General features: G+C 37.6%; 2 protein-coding genes across 5 annotated transcripts; one reads left to right on the plus strand and one right to left on the minus strand.

Annotated features, from left to right (window-relative positions):
* Position 1: 1 nt before the first annotated feature.
* Positions 2-13,831, minus strand: arhgef25b (Rho guanine nucleotide exchange factor (GEF) 25b). Of its 4 annotated transcripts, none has more exons than XM_084424878.1 (16): positions 13,635-13,831; positions 11,556-11,682; positions 4,611-4,954; positions 3,957-4,031; positions 3,737-3,861; positions 3,568-3,634; positions 3,381-3,484; positions 3,219-3,288; positions 3,019-3,108; positions 2,816-2,908; positions 1,815-1,865; positions 1,629-1,706; positions 1,236-1,427; positions 979-1,159; positions 727-875; positions 2-586 (listed from the first exon to the last, which is right to left on the minus strand). In XM_084424878.1, the coding sequence occupies exons 1-15, from the start codon at positions 13,722-13,724 to the stop codon at positions 730-732; spliced, it is 1,833 nt and encodes a 610-aa protein (XP_084281004.1). In that variant the 5' UTR covers positions 13,725-13,831; the 3' UTR covers positions 2-586; positions 727-729. The 4 variants fall into 4 exon arrangements, with proteins under 4 accessions (XP_084281004.1, XP_084281006.1, XP_084281005.1 ...); XM_084424879.1 differs by having other exon boundaries at positions 5-578; XM_084424880.1 differs by lacking the exons at positions 11,556-11,682; positions 13,635-13,831 and adding an exon at positions 7,100-7,426.
* Positions 13,832-15,654: 1,823 nt separating this feature from the next.
* Positions 15,655-20,183, plus strand: ankrd33ab (ankyrin repeat domain 33Ab). The gene is made up of 5 exons (XM_084424898.1): positions 15,655-15,840; positions 16,404-16,797; positions 17,917-18,046; positions 18,663-18,803; positions 19,265-20,183. The coding sequence occupies exons 2-5, from the start codon at positions 16,528-16,530 to the stop codon at positions 20,101-20,103; spliced, it is 1,380 nt and encodes a 459-aa protein (XP_084281024.1). The 5' UTR covers positions 15,655-15,840; positions 16,404-16,527; the 3' UTR covers positions 20,104-20,183.
* Positions 20,184-25,174: the final 4,991 nt, after the last annotated feature.

Here is a 25,174-nt window from a genome sequence, read left to right on the forward strand (position 1 = left end):
AGATCACTTAAGAATCTTTTAATTGACAGCTTTCAAAAGGAAAATCTAGAGTCATTCAGTGAATATACAATGCTAATGAAAACATCTGAATAAGAAAAAGTAACACACTGGATAGCTTGATTTCAGGTAGTACAAATACCTGAAATTTTACAGTACTGTCACATTATGTATCATTTGGAACAAGGAATAAGTTAACCTTCCCATGCACAATTTCAGTAATATAGAATTATCAGTAGCTACAAAAACATTTTCAATCTTTTGTAAATTATATCGTCACTGACGCAAAGTTTAGTGCATACAGTCCAATACTTTCTTTCTTTTTTTGTTATGGTAACAGAAAATGTAGTCTTGTAGGTCCAAAATACTTACCATTGTCAAGTACTGAAGGTTGTGTTATCATATTGAACTGGCAGGCGGAAGAATAATTCAGTCTTTGTTTATTGGACATAACTAACTCGGAAATGGACTAAGTCTTCCTTTATCTCCTTAAAATGTTCTCCTGAGGGTAACAGATGGTCCACTGCTTGGGTTGAGGGCAGAGGAAGATGAGAAAGTGCCTTTGCAGAACTGTCAGAAAGCTGAAAATCTAAGGAATAGAGTGAAAACCTATGCTAGTACAAATACTCAAACAAAATATAACGCTATGAGACGAGATGGACCTCTGGAAATTTTGGGGGGTTTTAATGAACAAATTATGATAATTTCAAAAATCAAGCAAACATTGACCTTTCAATGAGGCGTGGAAGGTTGTGAGGAATTCCAGGAGCGCAGGCAGGGCAGAAGGTCAGAGTTCAGTGAGGGTGATGTTGTCATGTTCTTTCCCAGGCTCAGGGATTTAATTTCTTTTCTCTGGAATTCAATAGGAGACTGCAGAGCTATGATGGGTGCGATAGAGGAGATGAAAGAGAACAGCGTCCATTAGGAATTCTGATCTATGGCAAGGTCACACAAGGGTCATGGAAAGTATGATGCTGATACCGTTTAAGAAGTTGCGCTGTGTCTCCAGCATCTGTATGATGTCATTTGCCCAGGACATTCTGATTTCTGGAGTTGATGCACGAAGAATGAATCGCTGCATGCTTCCATCTACATTACGAGACGTCAACACCAACCGACATGAGTCGTCTGGGCAACAATCCTCAATGCCCAAACAACTAATCTGTGAAAGATACAAATATTTACCCTCATATTTATTTTGCCTACTATCTCCCACTTTTTTCTTCTCTGCTTTTCACCTTGATGCTGTTTTTATAGATGTATCCTGTCAGGGAAAAGCCTTTCTTGCGGTCAATTGGCTCACTGAGGATGACAAGCTGCTCAAAGAGGAACACCCGTCTCTCCTTGGGACGGGAGAGGATGCTGTTCTCATTCTCAATGAATGTGAAGGTGTCCTGTTGCAAGAGTTTCCCTTGTGCTCTCAGCTGACCCTATGAACCCAATCAATCACAGGTGATCTGAGTGAAATTGTAGCTTCAAATATTGGTAAGAGAGCTTATATAAAAGAACTATAAATGGCATAATTGTTTTTATAAATAATGGACTTATGCTGTGCTCATTTTAAATACTGAAGCAGTCCAAGGTGAAGAAAACCATTTTTATTTCTGCAGTTCATTTGAGTCTCATCCTACCTCAAAACCCTGTAGTCTCCCAAGATTCATCATGTCGTTACATCGCTTTGGAACAAAACACATCACCTGCACTGCCCTCTGTGATAAGGACACAAAAACAGAACGGAATAACAATTCAATATGTCAACTGATAATGAATTTATTCTCTTGTCCTCACTTTTAGAAGCCAGTACAGACTGTGCCTACCTCAAGATCTTCTGTTTGTCTGCCTGCTTTAGTGTAGTACTTCAAGAAATCCTGTAAATAAACAACATTTAGGCAGAATACTAACTAACAGGCATGTGGACTTCAACTCAGCAATAAATGTGCAAATTAAGGCAATTAATGAACAGTTTCTGTGTGTATATATATAATATATCAGGGTTAAATAAAGTGAAAAAGTGAAAGTGACATGTGAAGACCAAGTATGGGAACCCATACTCAGAATTTGTCCTCTGCATTTAACCCATCAAAGTTAGTAGTGAACACAGACACACTGCAAACCGTGGACACACACACCTAGAGCATTGAGCAGCCATTTTGCTGCAGCCCCCGGGGAGAGATTGGGGGTTTGGTGCCTTGCTCAAGAGCACCTCAGTCATTTCAGAGTCGGTATTGAGAGTCGAACCCATAACATTCTGGTTACCAGTCTTGACTCTCTAACCATTAGGCCAAGACTGCCTACAAAGCATGGCATGTTTGATTTGATTTTCGTATAAATCACTAAGAAGTAACAAAAGCCATCAAAATAATTTCCTAAATACCTGTTTGTTGTTATGCACTTCATGTCAGTTCATACAATGACAAAATATATGACATATTGGCTATACAGTAAGTTTTTTTTTTCTGTAATGGGAATTGCTGAATAACTAATACGTTCAAAAGTTTGATGTCAGTATGATTTTCTTTTAATTAAAACTTTTTCTGCAACAATGCATTAAATTGATTAAAAGTGACAGTAAAGACATTTATAATGTTACAAAAGATTTCTAAATTGAGCTTTGCCATCACATGAATAGATTACCTTTTAAAATATATAAATAGAAAACAACTATTTCAAATTATAATAATGTTTCAGCTATGGCCAAAAACTCTGTTAGGTTGACAGAGGAGGAAAATAGGGAATGACTGAAACTACTGGTGCACTATTATAAGAAGTCTCTATTTTGAATGAGTGTGTACTTCTGTATAAGCTCACACTAACACACCTTCAGCAGCAGCTGATATTTCATGATTCTCTGAACAGGTTTGATGAGCAGGTCATTTAACTGCAGTCTGTGGCCCAGCTGTTGTCTCAGTTCCTACATTGTGAAAGAACACAGGACAGTCATAGACCTTTCCCTCATACACCAAATAGTAAACATGGCCACATAACTATACTCAGATTTGACCTCAATTCAGCACAAATTACCTCAAAATAGGTTTCAATGTACTCTGAGACGATGTGCTCTGACTTTGGCTTGTTCTGACAGTAGACCACATACATGTTGAGCCGCCTCTCCTGAGAAACACACAGACATATTTGTTGCCACACAGGCAAATGTTTCAATTTATGTAATACAAATATCGATTGTATCATTAGCAGATGAAGGAAATAAAACCTAGACTTACATGTTTGATAAACAGTTGTGCCAGCAGGTCAGGTTCAGACACACATTTCTCCAACTCTCCAAGAAAAATGCTGTTAAAAAAAAAAAAAAAAAAGGTAGGAGCTGTAAGAAGGTCAGGTATGCACACCTCAATGGGCACAGATCCTATCAATAGGTGACCTACTCTTTGTGCCAGTCATAGATCTGATGAATGTTCCCAAACACTATTTTATCCTTTCCTACCAAATACTCAGGCACTCCAACACTTTTCATTGTAGCCATATAACCCTGGAGAAGGGAGAAAGTGAGAGTTAACTAAGAATGACTAAGCTCTTCAATGCGTGGGATTGAATGCATTTATGTGTTACCACCTCCACTACAAGCCCCAGATCTTCCACATATAGCTTCTCTGTCTCGACCAGCTCTGTCAGCACATATCTATGAGTAAGATATGAGGAATGTCAGATTTGGAGAAGGATTATTAACAACATTTCTTTCCACAAACCATGGGTTTGGGGTCACCATCAATCAAATACCTACATGGTTTTCTCTAATGCACTTCTTTTCTCCTGTCCTTCATCCTCCAGGCTCAGCGATTGTACGTGTGTCTCCTCATTTAACGAGGCACCTCTCTCCCCATAATGCACATCGCAAGACTGATGCCTCTGAAATTGGACTCATTAGCCATCACAAGCACAAATCAGCAGACAGTTAAGTAAAATTGTTCAGCACTGTCCAGTGATCAGTTCTATTGTATTACCTGCAAGAGATCATTTAGGTATCTTGGGTAATAGGGACTGTCAGGAGATGTTGGCCCTGAAAGTTCATCACAGTCCTGCATGCCACAGGACAAGAAAGTGTACGGTTTTAGTATAAAAATACAGTATGAAAAAATTACACTTATTCCCTCTCTATCTGTGACATACATAAAACATTCAAAAGTTTTTGGGTCGGTAAGATTTTTAAAATGTTTTTGAAAGAAGTCTCATGCTCACCAAGGCAACATTTATTTGCTCAAAAATACAGGAAAAGCAGTTATATTGTGAAATATTATTAAAATTCAAAAGAAGCGTTTTCTATTTAATACATTTCAAAATGGTCACGTGATGCTTCAAAATCATTCTGATATGCTGATTGGTGCTTTTATTAATTATTATCACAGTTGAAAATTGTTGTGCTGCTTAAAATTCATGTGGACACCCTGATTTTTTTTTTTTACAGGATTCTTTGATAAACAGGAAGTTTAAAAGAACAGCATTTGTTTAAAAATGACTTTTTTTAAAAGGTTTGTGAGTTTTTACTGTCACTTTGATTAATTTAATGCATACTTACTGAATAAAAGTAGTCATTTCTTTTTCTTTTTAAATCATACTGACCCCACACTTTTGAACAGTAGTGTAAATTATGTGCATACCAGAGATCTGAAGGAGTGGGGCAGTTTTTTGGACTTCTCTGTTGGGCTCAATGGGCTTTGAGCTGGTGAGAGGGGTAGAAACATATAGGCTGACCTGTCTGGGCTCTGAATGACCTTTGAGCTATGACCCTTGCCACCTCCTCCCAGACTCAGCTTTCGAACTGGGCTGCTCAACCATCTCTTGAGGGCCTTGAGAGAGTGGGTAGATGTGGTAGATGGCCGTCTAGTGGAAAGAGGCTGATATTTGCTGGGTGAGATTGGAGAGAGGTCATCAATGGAGACGGAGGCCGAAGGTGTTTCAGTAGGCAAGGAGACATCGCCAAGCCCTGTCAACGTGTATGACTCTACAGAGACCGAGACAGAGAGAGACGGAGAAAGGAAATAGTTCGATCTTTAAAGCAACACTTCCAAAAAAAAAAAAATCATATTTGTGGTAAAGCAAAAATTGGATGGAGGCTATGATTGTCAGAACTCTGCTAGAAAAATATTATAACAACCTTTGACAGATTATTAGATGCCATTTTTAGGTCTACAAATATAACAAATTATAACTATATGCATAATTAAATGATATACAGTGAATATACACTGCTCGATTGTACTGACAACCACCATTAGGGCTGCACGATTATGACAAAAATCATAATTGCCGATTATTCCTTTGAAATTGTAATTGCGATTATTAATTGCGATTATCACAAATTACATTGAATATATATATATATATATATATATATATATATATATATATATATATATACACATACATATATATATATATAGGCTATAGGTTATATATATATATTAGGCATATTATTATTTGTTTACTTAAAAATTGTGAACACACACACTGTCCCCCTTTACTTAACATACACATAAATTGTAAGAATATGACTAATAGTAAAGACTACTAAGAAATAAACATTAGGCCTATGCTAAAGCTATTAAATAGCAGTCCCAAACTAGCTTTTGTTAATACAATGTTGGTATGAGCCACCGCAGTCATTTAAAAATATAAAAAATAACACAAAGTAAAAATAAAGTGGCATTTTGGGGTTAATATTGAAACGACAGTTACCATGGTGAATACACAATATTAACAAGAACTGTTAATGAAATTGCTCCTGGTGAATAGAATGAAAATCATACCTGCATGCAAATCCTTCTCAGCTAACACACGACGTACCAGTAACGTGATTTATTGGTATTTTACTTTTATTTCGTGACTTACTCATTTACAACGTAACAACGTTGCATGCTCGTAGTTTCCTTTGCACTTTATACACAGCGCGCGCCGCCGCATTTGCGCGTGCAATTGAAGAGTGTGCGCTACGAGCACAGTATAACGGCTGACAGGACAGGAACGTCCGTTTTTCTGAGGTGAAAAACTTTTTTTATTTCAGCGTACACATACTTCACTGCCTGGTAGTTCCTATTGTGCTGGGTTTTCTGAAGTAGTTGTGATTCGCCTCTCATAACATGCTCTAAATGCACGCAGAGTGGATTTTTTTTTTTTTTTTTTTTTTTTTTGTAATCGCGGCTTTGAACGATTACGTAATCGTGGCATTCATAATCGTAATCGCGATTAGAAATTCGATTAATTGTGCAGCCCTAACCACCATGATAAAACAGGGGGTAGAAGACTTAGGCCTACCTAATTTCATTAGAAGGGACCTTTATTTCCATCAACTCTGGCCATTCTTTTGCCATAAATAAAGTGCTTTTTCCTTGCTTTTTTATTTATTATTATTAAAGTCTATAACTTTCGATCAATTTAATATATCACAGGGGAATTTCCAGCTCCACCATTAATATTCATCTTGCAGTTATTTGTCCTGAATTTTCCACATAGTCATAAAAGGTGGAATATAAATATAACTGGCAACACATGAGATTCTGCCTTATAAGCAGATGATACAGCTTAAAAATGGTTTGTTTTTTTCCCCTGATTTAAAAGCTTTACAGCGCAATGTGGGAAAAGCTTGCCCTAACTGAAGGGCAAACGGGAAGGAAAGACTTTGAGAGAGAGAATGAGGGACAAAACAGAAAGGATTCTACTTTTTCTGCACATGGATTAGCTGTTTCTAAAGGTCGCATAGCCATAATCCTGCAATAACCCATAAAACAACCATTTACATACAATGCATCGGCATTTCTACAGATAATCTGTGCAAAATGATACTGACAAAGTAACAATATTAAGAAATGGGTTCATCACTTTTACAAACTGCAGGTATTATGATGAAGCAACAAAACAATGGCATAATTAATACACTCGGTTTACGAGCAAATAATCTTTTTCAAGCTCCAAAATGTGTAAAGTAGGAATGTTTTTGGCTTAATGATGGGCACATATTCCGAATTTCCATCCCTTGAAAACAGCAAAGCCTACCAAAACACAATGCAAATACAAATAAGATTTGAAGAGATCTGACAATGCAACATCTGACTATAGTCAAAAGTGACAGAGCAACATACGGATCTCTTACCTTGCTGTCTGAAGCAGCAATCACACCTGGCCAAAACTTTCTGGCAGAAGCGTCCACAGCCACACATCCGTGGGGCACGATGCCCCTTCATACCAGCCGAGTAAACACTGCTGTATAACTTACAGCAGACACACTCCTACTCTCAGTTCAGAGGTAATCCCTGAGCTCTGAATTCACACGCAACATCTGTATAATCCCTGCTTTTATCCACATAGACCCACTGGTACATCATGGGGGGAATGGAGGGGAGAGTTAAAGGTGGCTTGAAACAAGCTTGCCTATTGGCTACAGTTTTTTAATTTTTTTCGTTTAGGCTATCATGGTCCACACTCCAGCACAGTAGGTGGCGGGAATGCACCTATCGTTTGTTTGCTAACCGCCAGAAAGCTAATTTCTCCATCTATCCGAGTGAAATGGCTTCTCGAACAAGAAAAAAAAAAATGTAGGACGGGTCACGGGACAATTGAACATCACTTTTACATTTTATTTAGAAGGCGGGACTTACTGCATTTGCGTGTTGAACTTTCTACCGTAAGTAATATGAGTGCACCGTCTTCTAAAGTCTTTGGAACTAATCGAAGACGACGATGAAAAACGCTAATAAAATCCACAGAAGACAGAAGCAACAAAGTGGACATCCGAGGTTTAAGGTAAGTGACCCGTGTTTGTACAACTCGAGTTTAAAAGATAACGTAAAGCAACCTGTGTTTTCTGTCCTATGCAGGTCAGGTGGATTAACACAAAGCAGTAACGTTAGTAGGCTAGTTTGAGTGCGTCGAATGGTTGATATGGAGGATAGAAAAGACGTAACGACAGACCTCAAAGTTGAAAAACCGTCAATGCAAGTGAATGGGAGAAAATAATTATTTTCTGGTCCCGTTTGAATTTTGCCATGAATGTGAACATATGTTGTCTGTGAATTTTTTATAGAACTTTTCGTGTAAAGAATGCTACAGTTTTGCGGGTAGAAGTTTGATACGGTTAGACTTTGTGTGAAAGCACTTTGTGGACTACAACTCTTCGCTGCTTTCGACGCGTTTGAAACGCCACCACCACTAGCACACGGCTCTAGCTCACGGATCCCGCTAAACATGACTGTGTCTTTGGTGCACTTCACCGCCTTCTTTCAGGGAGAGGACAAAATCGTTGAGGTTGGTGAAAACCACGGGTAAGTCAACTTTATGGGGTGACGTCACATAGGCGACATGTAGTCTTTCTCGTTATATCTTTTCCACAACTGCTAGCCGACGAATCATACCATATACTGTCAAACTTGTAACATGAAAGATTATATAAAAAATTCACAGACAACATATGTTCACATTCATGGTACAATTCAAACGGGACCAGAAAATAATTATTTTCTCCCATTCACTTGCATTGACGGTTTTTCAACTTTGAGGTCCAGCGGGGTTTTACGGAAGAGGCGGGACTTACCAGCTCTATTGCTCTCGTGGTACTTTGATGGCATACGTCACAGTCACGTGGCGTCGGCGCTGTATCAAGTCGGACAAAATTTCTAACCGGCATGCACTGCTTCAAGTCAGCCGCCGATCGGTCTGCGCAGAGCTGCATGAAGTCGAACAAGCCTAATGGCAAATTACACTCGCTGTTTACAAGAACTTCCAGCGGTTAACGAGAATGATGTTAACAATATTGTGAGGCAGTTAACTGTCACAGATAAGAGTAAGAAAGAGAAGTTCTTTAAATTATAAATTTCGAGCTACATCGACAACTTTGAGGGTGAGTATTCTCTCATATCGCGCGAAATCCGACTAGCGAATCAGTTTCTAAAATCGTTGTCTCCGTTTCTGAGAAAATGAATTTTATTGAAGTGAATTGTCCTATAGAACGCGCTATGCGGAAGTAAAGACGCCGGCTGAGATCCTACCGGAAATACGTCAGCAGCGTTCGTGCATAGAGCCTATTGGCACTCTCTGCTTACTTCCGGTTTCTGGACTGGCTGCAGTAACACGTCTCTGTCCATGCGGGGGCGCTCGCAGGCGAGTGCAGAATGAATGGAGGTCTATGGCGAAAAACCCTCAAAATCCACTTTTCTCAGGATATAATTTTTTGTCTAGTAATTTGAATGTTGTATTCGAAAGGAGATGCAAAGAAATTACACATTGCTGGGTGTTAGATTTTTTAGAGTCACTTATTTGGTTTAAAAAGTCTTTTAAAATGTCAATGACGTCAGAATGCTGACGTCTTTAGCAGAATGCTAGCGTGTTATGGGCAACAACAACTCAACCTGTAAGAAATCGAAAAGAAATAAGTACTCGTTCATTCAACTTTCGACCTATAACCCATGTTGAACTTGCAAAACCTACAATAAAATCTGAGATTTCTCAACGGCAATCGGGTGAAAGAGACACATTTAGCCGTCTAGCCCCATAGACTCCCATTCAGTCTGCACTCGCCCGCGATCACCTCCAGTGGAATTCTAATGGAACTGCAACCAAGATCGATACAATGCAGTTCATAAAGTTCATTATTTGCCTGTGCATTAAAGGGGTCATATAATGCCATTTTTGTACAAGCTAATATGATTCTTTAGGGTCTAAATTAAAATTTTGTAATATACTTTAATTAAAAATTCTGATTAGTATTGTAAGAAAACACTCATTTTACCTGGTCAAAAACAGCTCTGTTTTCAGCACGCCGTTTAGTGCATGTGTCTTTAAATGATAATGAGCTTTGCTCACCCCGCCCCTCTGTTCTGTGTGTACACCGTTTGCAGAGCCATATAGACTATAGAGAGATATATATGGCTCTGACCGTTTGTAAAACAATAACACAATAACCATAAGGCGTTGTTCATTATAAACGTGGGATTATGAATTATATTGAGAATGTCGTACATAGAAAACATGCCGTAATATACCCTGAGTGTAAACAGCCGCATTCATTGTGAAGCGTGCAGCAAGCGATTTGCAAAGATTAATATAAATATTAATATAAAGGTTAAAACGTTACACTCACTTCAGTGATTCTGGAGGTGCAGCAGGAACACGAATAGTTGGTACCGATCCTTTTTTCAGGAGCAGCTTCTTAGCAAAACCCTTTATAACGTTACTGACCCTTGTTTGTAAAGCAGTCTGGTGTGTGAAATGATTCGCACAATGAAAGCATTGACGTTGATCGTGAGGAATATTCCCTTCAAAAACAAACTCAGCCACTGCGTCTTCAGCGGTTCGGATTTAGGAACATCAAAATGACTGCTGTGTTCGTTATTACACCCAAGAACAGAACACCACAATCGCTTAGACGCCATTCTGCTCATAGTGCTCCAGCGTATCAACAATGACCGCGCTATGATTGACAGCTCGCTCACAAGCGAGGGCAGGTCTGTGTTGAAACGCTGCTGTCAATCAACAATCGTGGGAGGGGCGTCGATTTTGTGACGTCACAAAATCGAACGGCTTGATTTGAGATGGGGGAAAACATATAAGAAGATTTAAAAAAAAAACACTGGATGGATTTTTATCATTTTATGATGGTTGTGTACAGGCACTGCCAACACACATTTCAGTACAATCAACTTGTAAAAGTGCATGTACCATTATATGACCCCTTTAAAGCTTTGCCGGTTAAACATTTCATTCGCGTGCTGTTGCGCGGTTCTAACTAACATGCGCTTTTCTTAGCGCGTTGCATACACCCGAAGCACACACACACACTAAACGTCAAACAGCGCCTGATTACTAGATTAAGTTACCTTTCAAGTCTTATTGCGCTAATTCTGTCAAATACACACAAGGTTTACATAAACACAGTTGGTTAACTTATTGTTAATTTCATTTCTTTCTTGAATGCTACTGTTAAATAGCATTTAACAGTTAAATACAACTGTTACTGTAGTTGAAAAAAAATAAAGCACTGTTTATTTCATTTGTATATTATGTTGTGTAGCCTATTTTTATTTGCGCCACTTTGGCCTAATTGTCTGCCATTCTTTTTTATTTCATATTTTGTTATCTTATAAGGCTTTGTTGTTTTTAAAATAGGGACATTAGTTTGGCTGTAATTCTCAGTCACTTGCAAAATAGTAAAACCAACATGAAAGAGAATCGTGATAAAATCGTGATTCTACTGAAAAAAATCGTGATATATTTTTGCCATATTGCAATGCTCACCGGGAGATGAAACATAATTTCCCAGATAGGTTAGATTTCCCAGGCTTCTTGTTCCGGTCATCTCCAGGTAATTTGTTAGTTACATTTGGCATTTTTTTTGCTTTAAATATAGTTGGTTTTGCTCTTTTAACCATTCTTTCAAAGACATAGACCTACAAACTGACAAAGTATATTTATTAATTATCACCCTTTTTTTTTTTTTTTTTTTGTCTTGCACTAGGTGTGGAACCAGTTAAAGACTATGCGTGCATGTTTTGACTGTGTGCGAAAAAGAATTCAAAATTCTTAAACATTATGAAAGGGTATGTTTGACCCCTCACCTTTGCCCTCAGGTATGCGTTTGGGTCTTGAGTTACAGCTTTGTTCTCCAGTTTCCAATTTTGCGCCCTTCTTTGAACAACCACAGCTGTCTTCCAGTAAAGTACACCCTTCATTGCTTTCTTGGATCTGAAACGGGTCATAAAAGTTAGTGTTATCCATCAGCTCTGAAGGGGCAGAGCTGTAACTAGTTTTCCTATCATACATGTCTATACCTGAGCAATTTATATACATGTATGACCTCAGAAAAGACCACATAACTCCTCAAATTAGACCGACAAGGCACTCCTGGGTGAGTCTTGAGAAAGTGTTTCACCCCAAAATTAAAATTAAAAATATATTTTGCTTGAATGTACAAAATTAAGCCTATTGTAAGGACCATTTCTCCCTAAATATACATTCGAGTAATGGTAATTTCTCAATGGTAATTTTCTTTAGATTCTGATCACTGGTTCTGTTTATTTAAATCAGCATAAATTAAAGATAATACTATAGTACCATGACATTTTGATTAAAAGATTTACCTTTCTATTAAAACATTGGCAATCTAAATAAAGTAAATCTGTGCCACTGTCAAGGAATTAATTTAATTGGTATATATTTACATGTAATTCCATACAAACATTCCAGACAACACATACCCTAAGCTAGAATAACACTTTTTTTTTTTTTTTATCTTGAGTATCTACTGTAGAAATACATCCAAAGTACAGTGTACTGGAGGAGGCCTTATCTTTTGTGCTTGCTTCCTTCATTTGCAGTAAACATTTGGTAAGTTGGCCTAGTTGGAGCAATATCAGTATTGAGCTGGTGACTTGTTGTGACAAGTTTGGCAAAATTCTATTGAAGGCTTAAGTCTTAACCATGAAGTAATCATTTTCCGATTGGAAGTACAAAGAAACCCAAAAAGTCTTTCAATGAGACAGCAACTCGCAAAAAAAAATACTTGGGACAAATGATCATGCGGTCCATGTAATTTTTTCTTGATCTGATGCTGGTAAGAGAGACAATTTAGAATAGGAAAAAATAAGAAGCATCCCTAAGGCATAAGATAAGAGACACAGGCCTGCTTTCAGTCACTCTTGTTTTGACTGGTGTGTGTTGGTCTGAGTTATTAGAGTATTGCTAAAGTGTTCAAGCTATTTACACAAACAATTGAGAAATAACTACAAGACGGGTAAATTATAATAATAATAATTAAGGCCCGGTTTCACAAACAGGGCTTAGATTAAGCCAGGATTAAGCCTTAGTTCAATTACTGCATTTAGTAGCTTTTATAAACGTGCCTTAAAAAAAAAAAACATCACTTGTGTGCATCTTGAGACAAAACAATAACACGGACATATTTTAGTCTGGGAGGATAGCCTTAAGCCTTAAGTGTAGTGCACTGATTAAGATAGTCAGGTCATGTCATGTCCTGTGGTGTGATATGGTGTATTCTAGCTAAACCACTACATTTTGCTAAATTATATTGTTGTTAGAAATTAGTTTAGTAGCATATGTTGTAACTAATACAGTTCTTTTGATCTAATATTAATTGAGCGACAGCATGGAATATTTATTCATTTCTACACTACAGGACCATAATAAAATAAACTTAAAAGGGTGATTAAAATGGATTAAGTGGTACAAATAAATGTCTGGACATCAACTACCCATATACTATCTCATTGACATATATCATTTTTAGGGCAATGTTTGGGAATTGTATATGCAGTCATTTCTGTGTAAATCGTTCATAAACCATTGAACTTAAAGCGACAAAATTCGTGTAGAAACGTGTCTGTTAAAGAGCGCTAACAAACAGTCAAAATCTGGTTATCTCAGTCATGTCAGACTGCGTTTGTAATAAACCAAAAGACGCATACAATAACAGCCATTCCAAATAAGGCCTCAAAATAATCTCATCTTTTTCAGTGTATATTTAATAGCAGTCAATAATATGTGTATATACTTTACACTATGGTTTAGTCTCCAAAAGTGACCTTAAAATTGATCAATTTTGTACCAAAAAATGTACACATAAAGTGTCTACATAAAGTTACCTATAAGTAAATGTGTGTGAGTGTATGTTTTCTCACCCCGTGCTGGTTACTCAAGTCCAAGGAAGGGTTTGATAAAGACATCAGCAGTTGCTCTGGGTTTCCCTGAAGTTTGGCCAAACTCTTCATTTTCCTCTTTCTTTGTCTCTAGATGGATGAAGGAAATGTTTGGCTGCGTGTTGTGTCTTCTCTATACTAGTCCAGTACTGTCCAGTTTAATCTCTACTCCACTCTCCCTGATTCACTGACACACATTCTTATCTATCTCCTTCTGCTGTCCACCACCCATTCCCTCCTGTTTCTCCAACACCCTCTTGCTCCATCTTAACCTCCCAGAGAGAGAGAGAGAGAGAGAGATTTTTATTTATTTATTTTAAAATAAAGGAATTAAAGTCTTATTCAACATGTACAAGTCCCAAAGGTTAGGATTAGGGTTCTTCCTTAGGGTTAGTCTAATTAACTTAAATTTAGAACAACAAGTCAGCGGGAGGCCACCGACATGATATAAAAACAATGTGCATGTGTTTGTATGGGTTTTTGGAGGCGAAGGGGTTGTTGGTTGGGGGGGGGGGGGGGGGGGGGGGGGGGGGGGCAGAAGGTGCTTGTTTGAGGAAGGATATTCTAGATCTATTATCCATGTCCTCATAAGGAAAACATAGTAAATAGTGTCTTAATAAAAAAATCTATAAATGTTGAAAGGTTCCTATGAGGGTTATGTTTAAGAATAATGAGATTATCCTTAAAAAATGAATTATTCGTTCGAGAAAGAAGCAGAGTTCAGTTACATGAAAATAATAATAAAAATGTTGCTTTCTCTCTATTTCTATTTTCTTTTTATACTCTTCTGTACAACTGCAAATTTGATTCTATAGGCCTAATTAAATTCTATTACTTTGTATTTTGTGTTGCTTTAGTTTTTATTTGATAAGAAATAAAAGTAAGTAAAGTTTATTTATAGAGTGCTTTTCACAGATGGTGAACAAGATGCAACCACATTAATATACAATCAATAAAAATTAAAACATTTAAAAAGCCCCAAATAAAATAAAACCCAGTCAACTAAAAGCTTGTTTAAATAACAGTGTCTTCAAAAAGAATCGTCAGAGTCAGCCACACGAAGAATAAAGAAAAGAATAATCTGTTACTAAAATTTTTCATTAAAATTTCTAGCACTGTCAGCCTCAACATATTTAGCAATGTTATATGTCAGTGTGTAATCTGCTTGTACATCAGTGATGACTGAAATTAGTCAATTTAGGATTTACTTAATTTTTGATAAAATTGTTAATTTAAGACTCAGTCCCTTCAGAATCGCAAGAATTTAAGCAAATCAGCTTGCAAGTTTGTCGTAACATTGGTGTTAATTAGGTATTCATGATTGGAATTTATTTGTGCCACAGAAATCTAAATTTTTTCTCAGACTACTTTATGGAGATGGATTGTCTTATTTTGACCATCTGTAGAGGCAAGTGTTCATTACCAGATAAACATTTAACCTGTCATGTAAGGACATTTTTGTCTGCAAAGTACGTCACTCCGTCTTGAAATCTGATCAAAGACAGCTTCACATTCCATATAATCCTCTAAACTAAATGCAGTGACATAAAACAAGCAATATATAAGACAAAAACACAAAGTCCTGAAACCCACCCACCGCATGTTTAACTTTATCAGCATCATTGGATTCATAATAATTTTTATATTTAAATGTTTGTCAGTTTGAGACAGAGAGAAAGAAAATGAGACCATTCTGAGTGTGTAATATAAATATAAAAATATATTAAAATAAAGTTTTTTTTTTTTTATGCAGAAAGTTTTCAGTTAGGGTTAGGTTATCGTTTTTATAACTAGCTGCATAAAAAGAATAGTAGTCTATGCAATGTCCCCATTTAGATAGCGAAGTAAACGTGTGTGTGTGTGTGTGTGTGTGTGTGTGTGTGTGTGTGTGTGTGTGTGTGTGTGTGTGAGTGTGAGTGTGTGTGTGTGTGTGTGTGTGTGAGTGAAATGTGATTATGCTCCGAGTGCACGTGTTGGGTCCTTTCTGATCCTGAAAGGCATTAGTCTAAACCTGAGGCGTTACGGAGCATGTATACATAGGATCACATACACACATGAACTACGAAGACATGAACCTGACTTGTATTTTCTGGGAGCTGAGATTTCTGATGATAAGGATGTGAAAGTTGATTCAAAGTATAGCAGCGCTCACCGAAGGCTCTTCTTTTCTTCTGAAAGGTGGACACAGGTGAGTTAAACTCCATATTCCATATAAAGTAAAAAAAAAAAAAAGAGCATCTGATTGTCTTCATACTGGTACACTAGAGCTCTAAAGAGAATGTTTATTGCTTTATTGTTGTAATCTTTGGATTGTATTTTGCTATATTTTGCTTTGTGACATGCACAACTGGAGAAATGTTTTATTTATTGCTGTTTTGAAAAATAGAAATACCAGTTTTGTAGCAAAACTAAATATGTGTACAACTTAAATAGCTGTATAAATGTATAGATATATTTATGCTACAGTTCACTGAGGTAACATGCTTTTTGAGGTAACAAGAGTATGTAAGCCTGTTTATTGGTATCTGTGTATTTTAAGCCTGAGCAGGCCAGATTTAGCACTGACAATTAAAGCACAGCTCTCCCAGGCTAAATCCAGAGCTATTAAAACTCCCAATTTTCTCGCATCAGAAGCTTTTGTGTCAGTTGAACTGTAATAGTTGCAATCGCTGCAAATTAATTATTTTTATGAAGGTTCTCACTTGGTTAGAGAGTTTTGTGGTTTATCTCTGTTGGTCTGTTTGCCTCAAGACAGGGGCCGTAAACACTTGGAGTGCATTCCTTCACCTCAAGCTGCTGACCTACCACAGTCGCGTTGGAACGCTTTCCTCAAATGCCAGAAAAGATGATGTAGGAAACATTAAACCCTTGAGACATGGCAGCAGTTCATAGCTCTGCCTTTGAGGACCCAAACCTGGGGTCAGGCCCAGCTGATGATGAAATATCATTGTTGGAAGAGTCTGACTCTGGAAGTTTGCTCTCTGATGACTCTGTTCTCCCTGATTATGAACAAGAGGACAGGAAAAAGGGAACTGCCAACACACTATATGAGGCGTGCGTCCAAAACGATACAGAAGCACTGAAGAGAGTGTTGGAACGTAGTGTGACCCGGGATGAGGTCATGGAAGTTGACATTAATGGCTGGGTAAGATATTATAAGATATTGCAAATTAGTATTAAAGAGCATGAGACTGAGTGTCTTATCACTGAGCAGAAGGAGTGAGCTATGAAAGATTGAGGTAATCCATTAAAAATAACGTTTGTCAACCTTCATTAAAAATATATAACATCATTTTCAACCAATGATGTTTTGGTCTACCTTCATATTGGTTGCACTTTTTTAGTTTACAGTACGTGTACTTGCCTAAGAATATACTGGGTAATATAAGGTAAAAACATGGGTTAAGGGTAGGTTTAGGGGTAAGTTCAGGGTTATTACCTAGTTATTTACCAGTTATTGTAATTATTATAATAAGTACATAGGATGTACATGGGGGACATATTAGATGGCCTTAACTACTAACATTAAATGCCTACAAGAAGACTATGGGTTTATTGTGTAACTACATGTTCTGGAAAATTCCCACATTTACTGTTTGTGGTTAGGAGTAAAGGTAGGGTTAGAGTTTGGGGGTAAGGGTTTGGATTACAGTTCGAAGAAAAGTAAACAATGCAACAACAAATCTTATTTAAATGCAAGTACTTTAAATGTAATTGCAATGCACCCACATGTATGTAATAAGTATATTGCATCAAACGGTTAAGTATATAGTTAAGGCCACCTAATATAAAGTGTGACCAGTGTTTTAAACAACAAATTTGTAGGTCATCGATAAAGGCTATTTCGATATGGTTTTCTATGGAAGTTTCAAATGTTTATGAGTAAAATGGGGTTTGAGGTATTTCTTGAAGAGACTTTTATGTTTACAACTTGGACAACCATTGCAGTCTTTGTAGCAACTTGTTAACAAAATTCATATTTGAGGTATGATTGCATTTCATTAGAAATTTAACAGCATGTGGAAGTCAATTTAAGGAATATTAACATACCTAATTGTAATCATGAATCAAAAAGCACTTATTAAATGATCGTTGGAAATTCCTGAAGAAACCTATGCCTCAAAGTGTTGCTGGGTTATTATGGTTTGATTGATTATGAAAGTGTTACCTGTTGGTGTGGAGTGTCCATGTGCTGCAGTCTATGTCTCTAACCTTTTTAACTGTAAATTGATAAAGGTCCTTATAACATGATTCTCTCTTCTAGAATGGACTGATGGTGGCTGCATATAAAGGATTTCTTCCGATTATTTATGAGCTGCACGGCTGTCCACACCTGGACATTAACCACCAAGACAATGACGGCAACACTGCTCTAATGATCGCTGCTCAAGCTGGTCAGTTACCGTGTGATGTCAATTCACTTTTTTTGATGGTAGTTAGAGGAGCTACTGCCTGGATTCTGCTGGCAGTAATAGCGTTACAGTATATACAGCCTGATATTGTTGAGTTTTGTGAATATGGTTCAGTAAGTACAATTTACATAAAATGGAGGTGTATTTGTATAAATGTTAAATTTATGTTAAATACTTATTTATATTTTCTTAGGCATGTTAATACACAAATAATAATTTGTGATTTTATTTTTGAAAGCATTCTCCCTTTACAGCATTTTAACACAAGTGCCAGTACTTTTCACAGTACTGTAGCTTTGCAGGAAGGTTTCTTCTAGCATCTTGGAGACGTTCCCGCAGTTCTTCTGGATTTAGTTTGTCTCAGTTTTTTGTGTTTCTTCATGTAATCACAGACGGACTCGATGATGGTGAGATCAGATCATCCTGGCTGTTGTCAGACTCCTTGTGCATACACAAATCTCACTGGATTATTACAATTAATGGCAAAAAGAATGTTAGGAAATGTTTGGAAACTGTCTAACATGCCTAAGACTTTTGCACAGAACTGTATATCTTCAGAAATACAATGTGGAAACCTTTTAAATCTTTCTGTACACAGGTAATGTCTCCATATGCAACTACATCATGAATTACTTCCCTGGAGCAGAGACAGAAATCAGAGACAACAGAGGATTCACTGCCCTTATGAAAGCTGCCATACAGGGAAGAACTGATGCGGTGGCAGCTCTTATAATGCACGGTTAGTAATTGAACACACATGCTGATATGCTGTAAATTATCTCTGAGGTATGAGCATGTCATATACTGATTATATGTTTATCATATCACTTGGTTGGGAGAGACAATAAATCACCAAGTGACCCACATAGCCAATCAAGAATGGCATATGCTGGCACAGACCCAGTTTACCTCAGTAGCACCTATTGGATTAATTAAGAAGCCAAGCAAAAGATCTGTGGAAGGCGCAAAATTAGTTATTCTGACACAGCATTTTAGACAAACTCTTTTTTTATACCTAAAATAATTGTGCTTCTAAACTAATCCCAATGTTTGCATGACATGACTCTCCTGTTCTCTCCACATTATTCTTTAAATTACTTAGGCCTGTCAATGTGCACATTTTAATGTAGTCTTCAGCTTCAGCAGCATCCTCTAATCCACAATATTATTTTTTTTATTCTCTGTATTGTTCTATCTTAGGTGCTGATGTAAATGCTGTAGACACCAACCGTGGTAAATGTGCACGTGACTGGGCACTGAAAACAGGTCGCTTTGACACGCTGATACGTCTGCGCCACCTTGTACTCCATCCCACAGCGGAACAGTTCTGTGACACCTACGTCCCAGAGTGGCCCAACCTTAAGTTGCTGGTCAGCAAAGCAACAGCCAATAAGAGTGCTGGCCAGAAGTTGACTCATCAGCTCAAGAGTACGTTCGGTTTCAGTTTCCCACGCGACCCACAGGAAAATGGCGTCATGGATCACATGGTGCGAATGACCACCAGCCTACACAGCCCGCTCATAGCCACAGCCACACGCCCACTTTGCCCGAGCAGCCCTCCACAGGTAGGTAAACGTCGGCTTGCTGTGGCTGAGCTGATGCAGAAGCACTCAGTGAAACAGCTGGAGGAGAGTTCGCTGTGCCACCGAAACAGCTCCGTCTCCTTCATTTCTCCATCTATCCACTCTCAGGAGTCCGTCTCTGTGTCCTGCTGTGTCGATACAGAGAGGCGTGGAAGTGTGCTGTCCATTGCTCAGTCTGGTATGCGCACATTCATTCCTCGTAGCGTAGCGTCAAGGCGCAACAGTGTGTTCCCCTCGGGCTGTATCCCACAGATCAAAGTCACTAAATCCTCTGAGCCCACCCCAAAGAAAGTGAAGAAGAATAAAAAGCAGAAGGGTTACCTGGAGCCTCCAAAGTGGAAGTATAAGGAGGCCAAGGAGGAGAAGAAGAAAGAGAAGAAAGCGTTAAAGGAAAAAGAAGAGAAAGAAAAGGAGAAGAAAAGCAAAGACAAGGATAAAAGAAAAAAAGAAAAGTGATGACTAAGGGCTTTCTGAAATCTTTGCAAAATTCTGATAAGCACTCAGTCTCAATGAGGGAGGGTGTAGATGCCCTCAGTGTTGTGGGGCAATGCTTGATGACAGAATCAGTGAAGCAATGCAGTGAAGAACGCATGGGTCCTGAGGAGAAGTGCATTTTGAAACCACAGCGGTGCAGTCCTGTCTCACGAAATCCCTTCCTGCTATAACTGCCAGTTTAAAGGGGAAATTTATGATCATTTCAGTCCTTCATAGGCTTAAGCAAACCGTTTAAGATATCTGATTGGATGACTTGCAATATAGGATAGTTCCTAAATGAATTCTGCATTATGTATTTAAATAAACACCAACATAATCAGAACTGAATTATGCTATAAATATGTAATTTAATATATTGAACAATTTAATTAGGCATAGTCCATCACTAACATAATTAAAAAACAGCAACACATTAACCATAGCTTATCTATAAAATTATGTTTAAATGCTGTGGATTCCATATTTGCAAAATTATCCCACAGCACACTTGCAGACTGCCAATAAAATGAACATTTAGAGGTTTTGTACAGTGTGAACTCTTTAACAAAATGCTATCATGATTGACTTGATCATGTATTATGTTTGTAAATATGTATGATCCATTGTAAGATGGTGTAAATATGATTTAATAAACTATGTATCCTGTAGTACACAAAAATGGTCTTATTAGACTTTTTCGTACACTCTTCCACCTGTGTAGCATCTCTGACAGAACGACAGGGACAAATGTGACTGAACAGTCAGTAATCTGCTCTCTCACAGTTATGCAACACAACCATCCTAAGAGCAGCAGTTAAAGCCATGCAGGATTAGAGATCTAACCGGGTCACTCAGGTCAAGCTGAGGCCTCAAAGTGTGGCTTCTAAAGGACGTGCTTTGGAATCACTTTTGTAGTGGTAAGATCTTCATCAACAAGGGGAGAGAAATACTGTGCACCCATTATTACAAAGCAAAAGGACTAGATTTGAAATAAAAGACAAGCAGAATGTGGGAATGTGCAGGGGTATACAATTTTAAAAGAAATATGATGTGATATTCATATACATTTTCTATTGTATGGACAGAGGTATCAACATAAGTTATGGCTAAGAAAAATATCTCAAGTGTGCAAATAACACTGTTCTTGGTAATTTATGTAAGCCTTTATCATCCTAATGCAAAACTAAAATAAATAGATTAAATATAATGCAAAAAAATACTCAAGATTGATTTAAAAAATATATTTTAAATAGAATTATTTTAAATACATTACACACAGTATATAGTGGACTAAAAGGATATTTTACGGTAAATTAAAAAATCTCACATCCTTTTTTGGGGGTCAATATCCTCTTTTTTTTTTTGTCGATGCACTTCCTGTTAGTTACTCAATACAGTGTTTCGCCAGTTGGGTATTTTTGCTCAGCTTTGTTGTGGATTTAAGTTTTCATTCGTACTGTCACAGTTTCATTTCCCGGTACTTTTACTTGTCACGATGTTTCTCCCCAACACAAGAGGTAAGTGTTTATTTCATTTTCCTGATGTTTTTAAAGTACATCTTGCTCATCTCATTGCAGTACAATGTCCATCAGTGGAACGTTTAATTAAATTTAGCTAATTGCAAAAACATGTAGCTCTGATTTCCAGTTAACGATTGTTGTTTTCAGTTCATTAAATTTGCAACTAATGGTATACATTTGAAGGTATGAATCAGGGCTACCCTGTGAACTTGCTTCATTCTCCCCCAATTCTTTCTGCAACAAGATGTACATTGTATTTGCATTTACTAGAAGAGAACTGGCTTGATAGATAGAGCTGGCACTATTACTGATTCTGAAAATATCATGATTGATTCTGAAAAAAGTCCCCATGCTTGAGCTAATACCATTTCCATTCCAGTTAGCAGGACTGTTTAGATGCAGACGAGTCAGTTTAGCCAAGTTGAGTTTGTTTGAGTGTTTGTTTTGTAAAGTAAAAATATATTTTCAACCAGGAGCCTAAAACTATATTAATGGTTAAAATAATTTATAAAATGTTGAAACTTGCACATTTCATGTACTTTAATTTGTGAAGTCCTGTTTTTCACAATATATTGCAATCGCTCTTTCTTCATAGCGCTAGCTGTGGTGTGCTGGATAATGTGTGTGAGAATCACAGTGTCCCAGGGTAAGAATCATTTCACCTGAATAACCTACTCCTGTACACAGGCAGAAACACACAGAGTATGGTCAGTACGAGGGAAGAATGGCAATTTTGTTTTCCATTCAGGTGACAGGTCATACAATCTTACAAATGGCATGCTGTTTATAGAAGTACTGTATTCTCACCAACTTGTCCTTATCTAAAAAATTAGGGTTCTGGGCTGGCAGCCTAAAAAGTAGCTACATAAATGTGTAAAAATGTGAATGATCATAAAATCTGAAAAATAACAGTATTCATAATGTAAAGTTCATCATGCCTGCACTAACTTATGCAGGTTCTCTTTTTATTGTGCAACTACACTAGTTCAGCGTTTTGGGTCGATAAATTCTCTCTATTATCTCTAAACTCTATTATTACAATTTATAATAACTCTTTTTTTTATTTTAATATATTTTTACATTTTAAAAGCTGATTACTCCAGGTTTCAGTGTTACATGATCTTTCACTTGCTGATTTAGTGCTTAAGCACTTGTACTGCTTAATATTTCGGTGAAAACTTTGATACATTTTTCTTTTCAGGATACTTTGGTGAATAGAAAGCTCAAATGAACAGCATTTATTTGAAATGGAAATCTTTTGTTACATTTTCTGTCTTTACTGATCAATGTCCTTGACTAATGAAAGTATTTTATTTTTTTCTCTCTTCTTTTCCAAAATACCCAAACTTTTTTTTAACCGTAGTGTATGTGTGACTTCAAATGGCCTGTTAAGGTCAGTGCAACATAGAATCCTAACACTAAATAAAAACAAATCCCATGATTTGCTTTTATTTAGTGTTGCTTATGCGGTTTGCTGATTGATTAGAAATGAACAAGCACACAGCAACTAAATGAAAAACTATAAATTCTGGTCCAATATTGCATTAATATGTATTGTCCTCCCTTTTCTTTTTCTGTTCCTTTCTCACTCTGTCTCTCACCTCTAGCATCTGTTCCAGCCCCTGTACTCAAGTTCGCAGACTATGTGAATGAAAGTAATATTGTGCTAAACACTTTATTACATGTTTACTGTTACGCCCCTAGAGGTGCTCCGTATCCTCTAACTGTGTCTGTGGGCAAGCTGGAAAGCCCCTCACAGACCCCAGAGACCACAGAACCATGGGTGACCTCTCGGGTCGTCAATTATGCGACTTCCGTGGATTTCAGTATCCCCGCATTATCCAAGTACGAAGGGAAAATGGTGTGCTGGTACCAATCCACTCGAACTGAACTGAAGAATTCTTACTCTGAATTCAGTAACACTGTTCCCTTAGTCGTATGTAAGTTTGATTATGCATAGATAAGTGTGTTTTGAAAAAAATATATTAGAAATTTTCTACTGAAATGTCACTCTATTTCTCTCTGGTTTCCCTTTACCAGCTGCCCTCCCTCCTCCCATAGTGTCTTTGAGCCCCAGTGTCTTTCTTGTGGGTGGGAATTACACTGTGTACTGTGATTCAACCGCTGGTCCAGTCACAAACTTCACATTAAGTCTGTATTACCGCACCCTCCCTGTCACACCCGGAACCAACTGGACCTCCGCTGGTTCGGTGTTTCTCACAGATGGCAATAGAATCTATACAAGAAACACGAATGCAGTCGTCCAAATAGAGTTTGTCTGCACTATGGAGATGTTGTACAATGGAAAAGTTTTGCATTCACTGCAGTCTAAAATCGAGCAAGCCTTTCCAGGTACAGAGAAGCAATACATTTCTTTGCATGTATGAGAGTTAATATGTGTGCTTATAGTATACACACACACGGTCCAAAGATTTAACTGACGCTTAGAAAAAACAATTGAGATTTTATTTCCCATGTGTTTATACACATTTCAAGTGCACCTATGTTTTCTAAAGACATGGTGCATTGTCTTCCCTTGTGCAGAAGAAGAGCTTCCGGTTCGCCTCTGGGAGCAAAAACGTGGAGAAAGCTGTCTGGGAGACCTGGATGTCAAGATCAAAGGCAACTGGGAACCTGTTTGTCAGAAGGAAGTCAATGCATCTGTCGCTATTGCTACGGCTAATGTGGTGTGCAGGGAACTGGGATGTGGGCATGTACTGGTATGGAACAGGTTTTTGGGAAACAACCGGCATTTCTCCGAAAAAATCGGGGGTTTCAGTTGCAGTGGGAAAGAAGAAAAGACCAGAGATTGCCCAATGAATGAAATTGAATCGTGCAAAAATGGGGGCACTCTCTACATAGTTTGTTCAGGTGAGACAGATTGAGATTAATAATACAAAAGTTTTGCGATGTCATTTTACCCGAAAATGTTTTAAAGACCCCATGAAATGTTTTCATGAACCATCATTTTCTACTTGCTAGTTGGCTGCAGGTACTATTAGAGGGATAAAACTGGACAAAAAATCAGTGTAGTGCAAGATGAATCATCAAGATTTTGTCCCATTTTCCCAGAAGAGAGTTTTTAATGCACGTGTCCTGTATATCAGCTAAAGGTTAATTATGTTGACTTTTAGGAGTACACTACCTAGCACATAAGCTTAGGTATGGCTTTATAAAAATGGTCCAAAAGCCACAAAACACCAATTCATGGGCTCTGACTAATTCACGCATACTTTGTACCTTTATAATAAATGTCTTTCTTTCACTCTCCTCTTTGCCAGATGCATTGCCCCCTCCTAAACTGTCTGTGATGACTTACGGTCCTGTCCCTAAATTGTATGTCACGGACAAACAAAGTGTGGAAATCTCCTGCTCCTTTGACTCAACTTATTTAAAACCAACAGACTATGTAACTCACCGCATTCACACTTATACTGTTACACTGAATTGTTTTATAATTACATTGCAAATATTGTTTCTGGAACATACTGTATGTAGCAGTTTTCTTTACAATGGTCTTTTCTTTCCTGTTT

The sequence above is a fragment of the Rutilus rutilus genome (genome assembly GCF_951802725.1).
Source record: "Rutilus rutilus genome assembly, chromosome: 12".
In the NCBI taxonomy this organism is placed as follows: Eukaryota; Metazoa; Chordata; class Actinopteri; order Cypriniformes; family Leuciscidae; genus Rutilus; species Rutilus rutilus.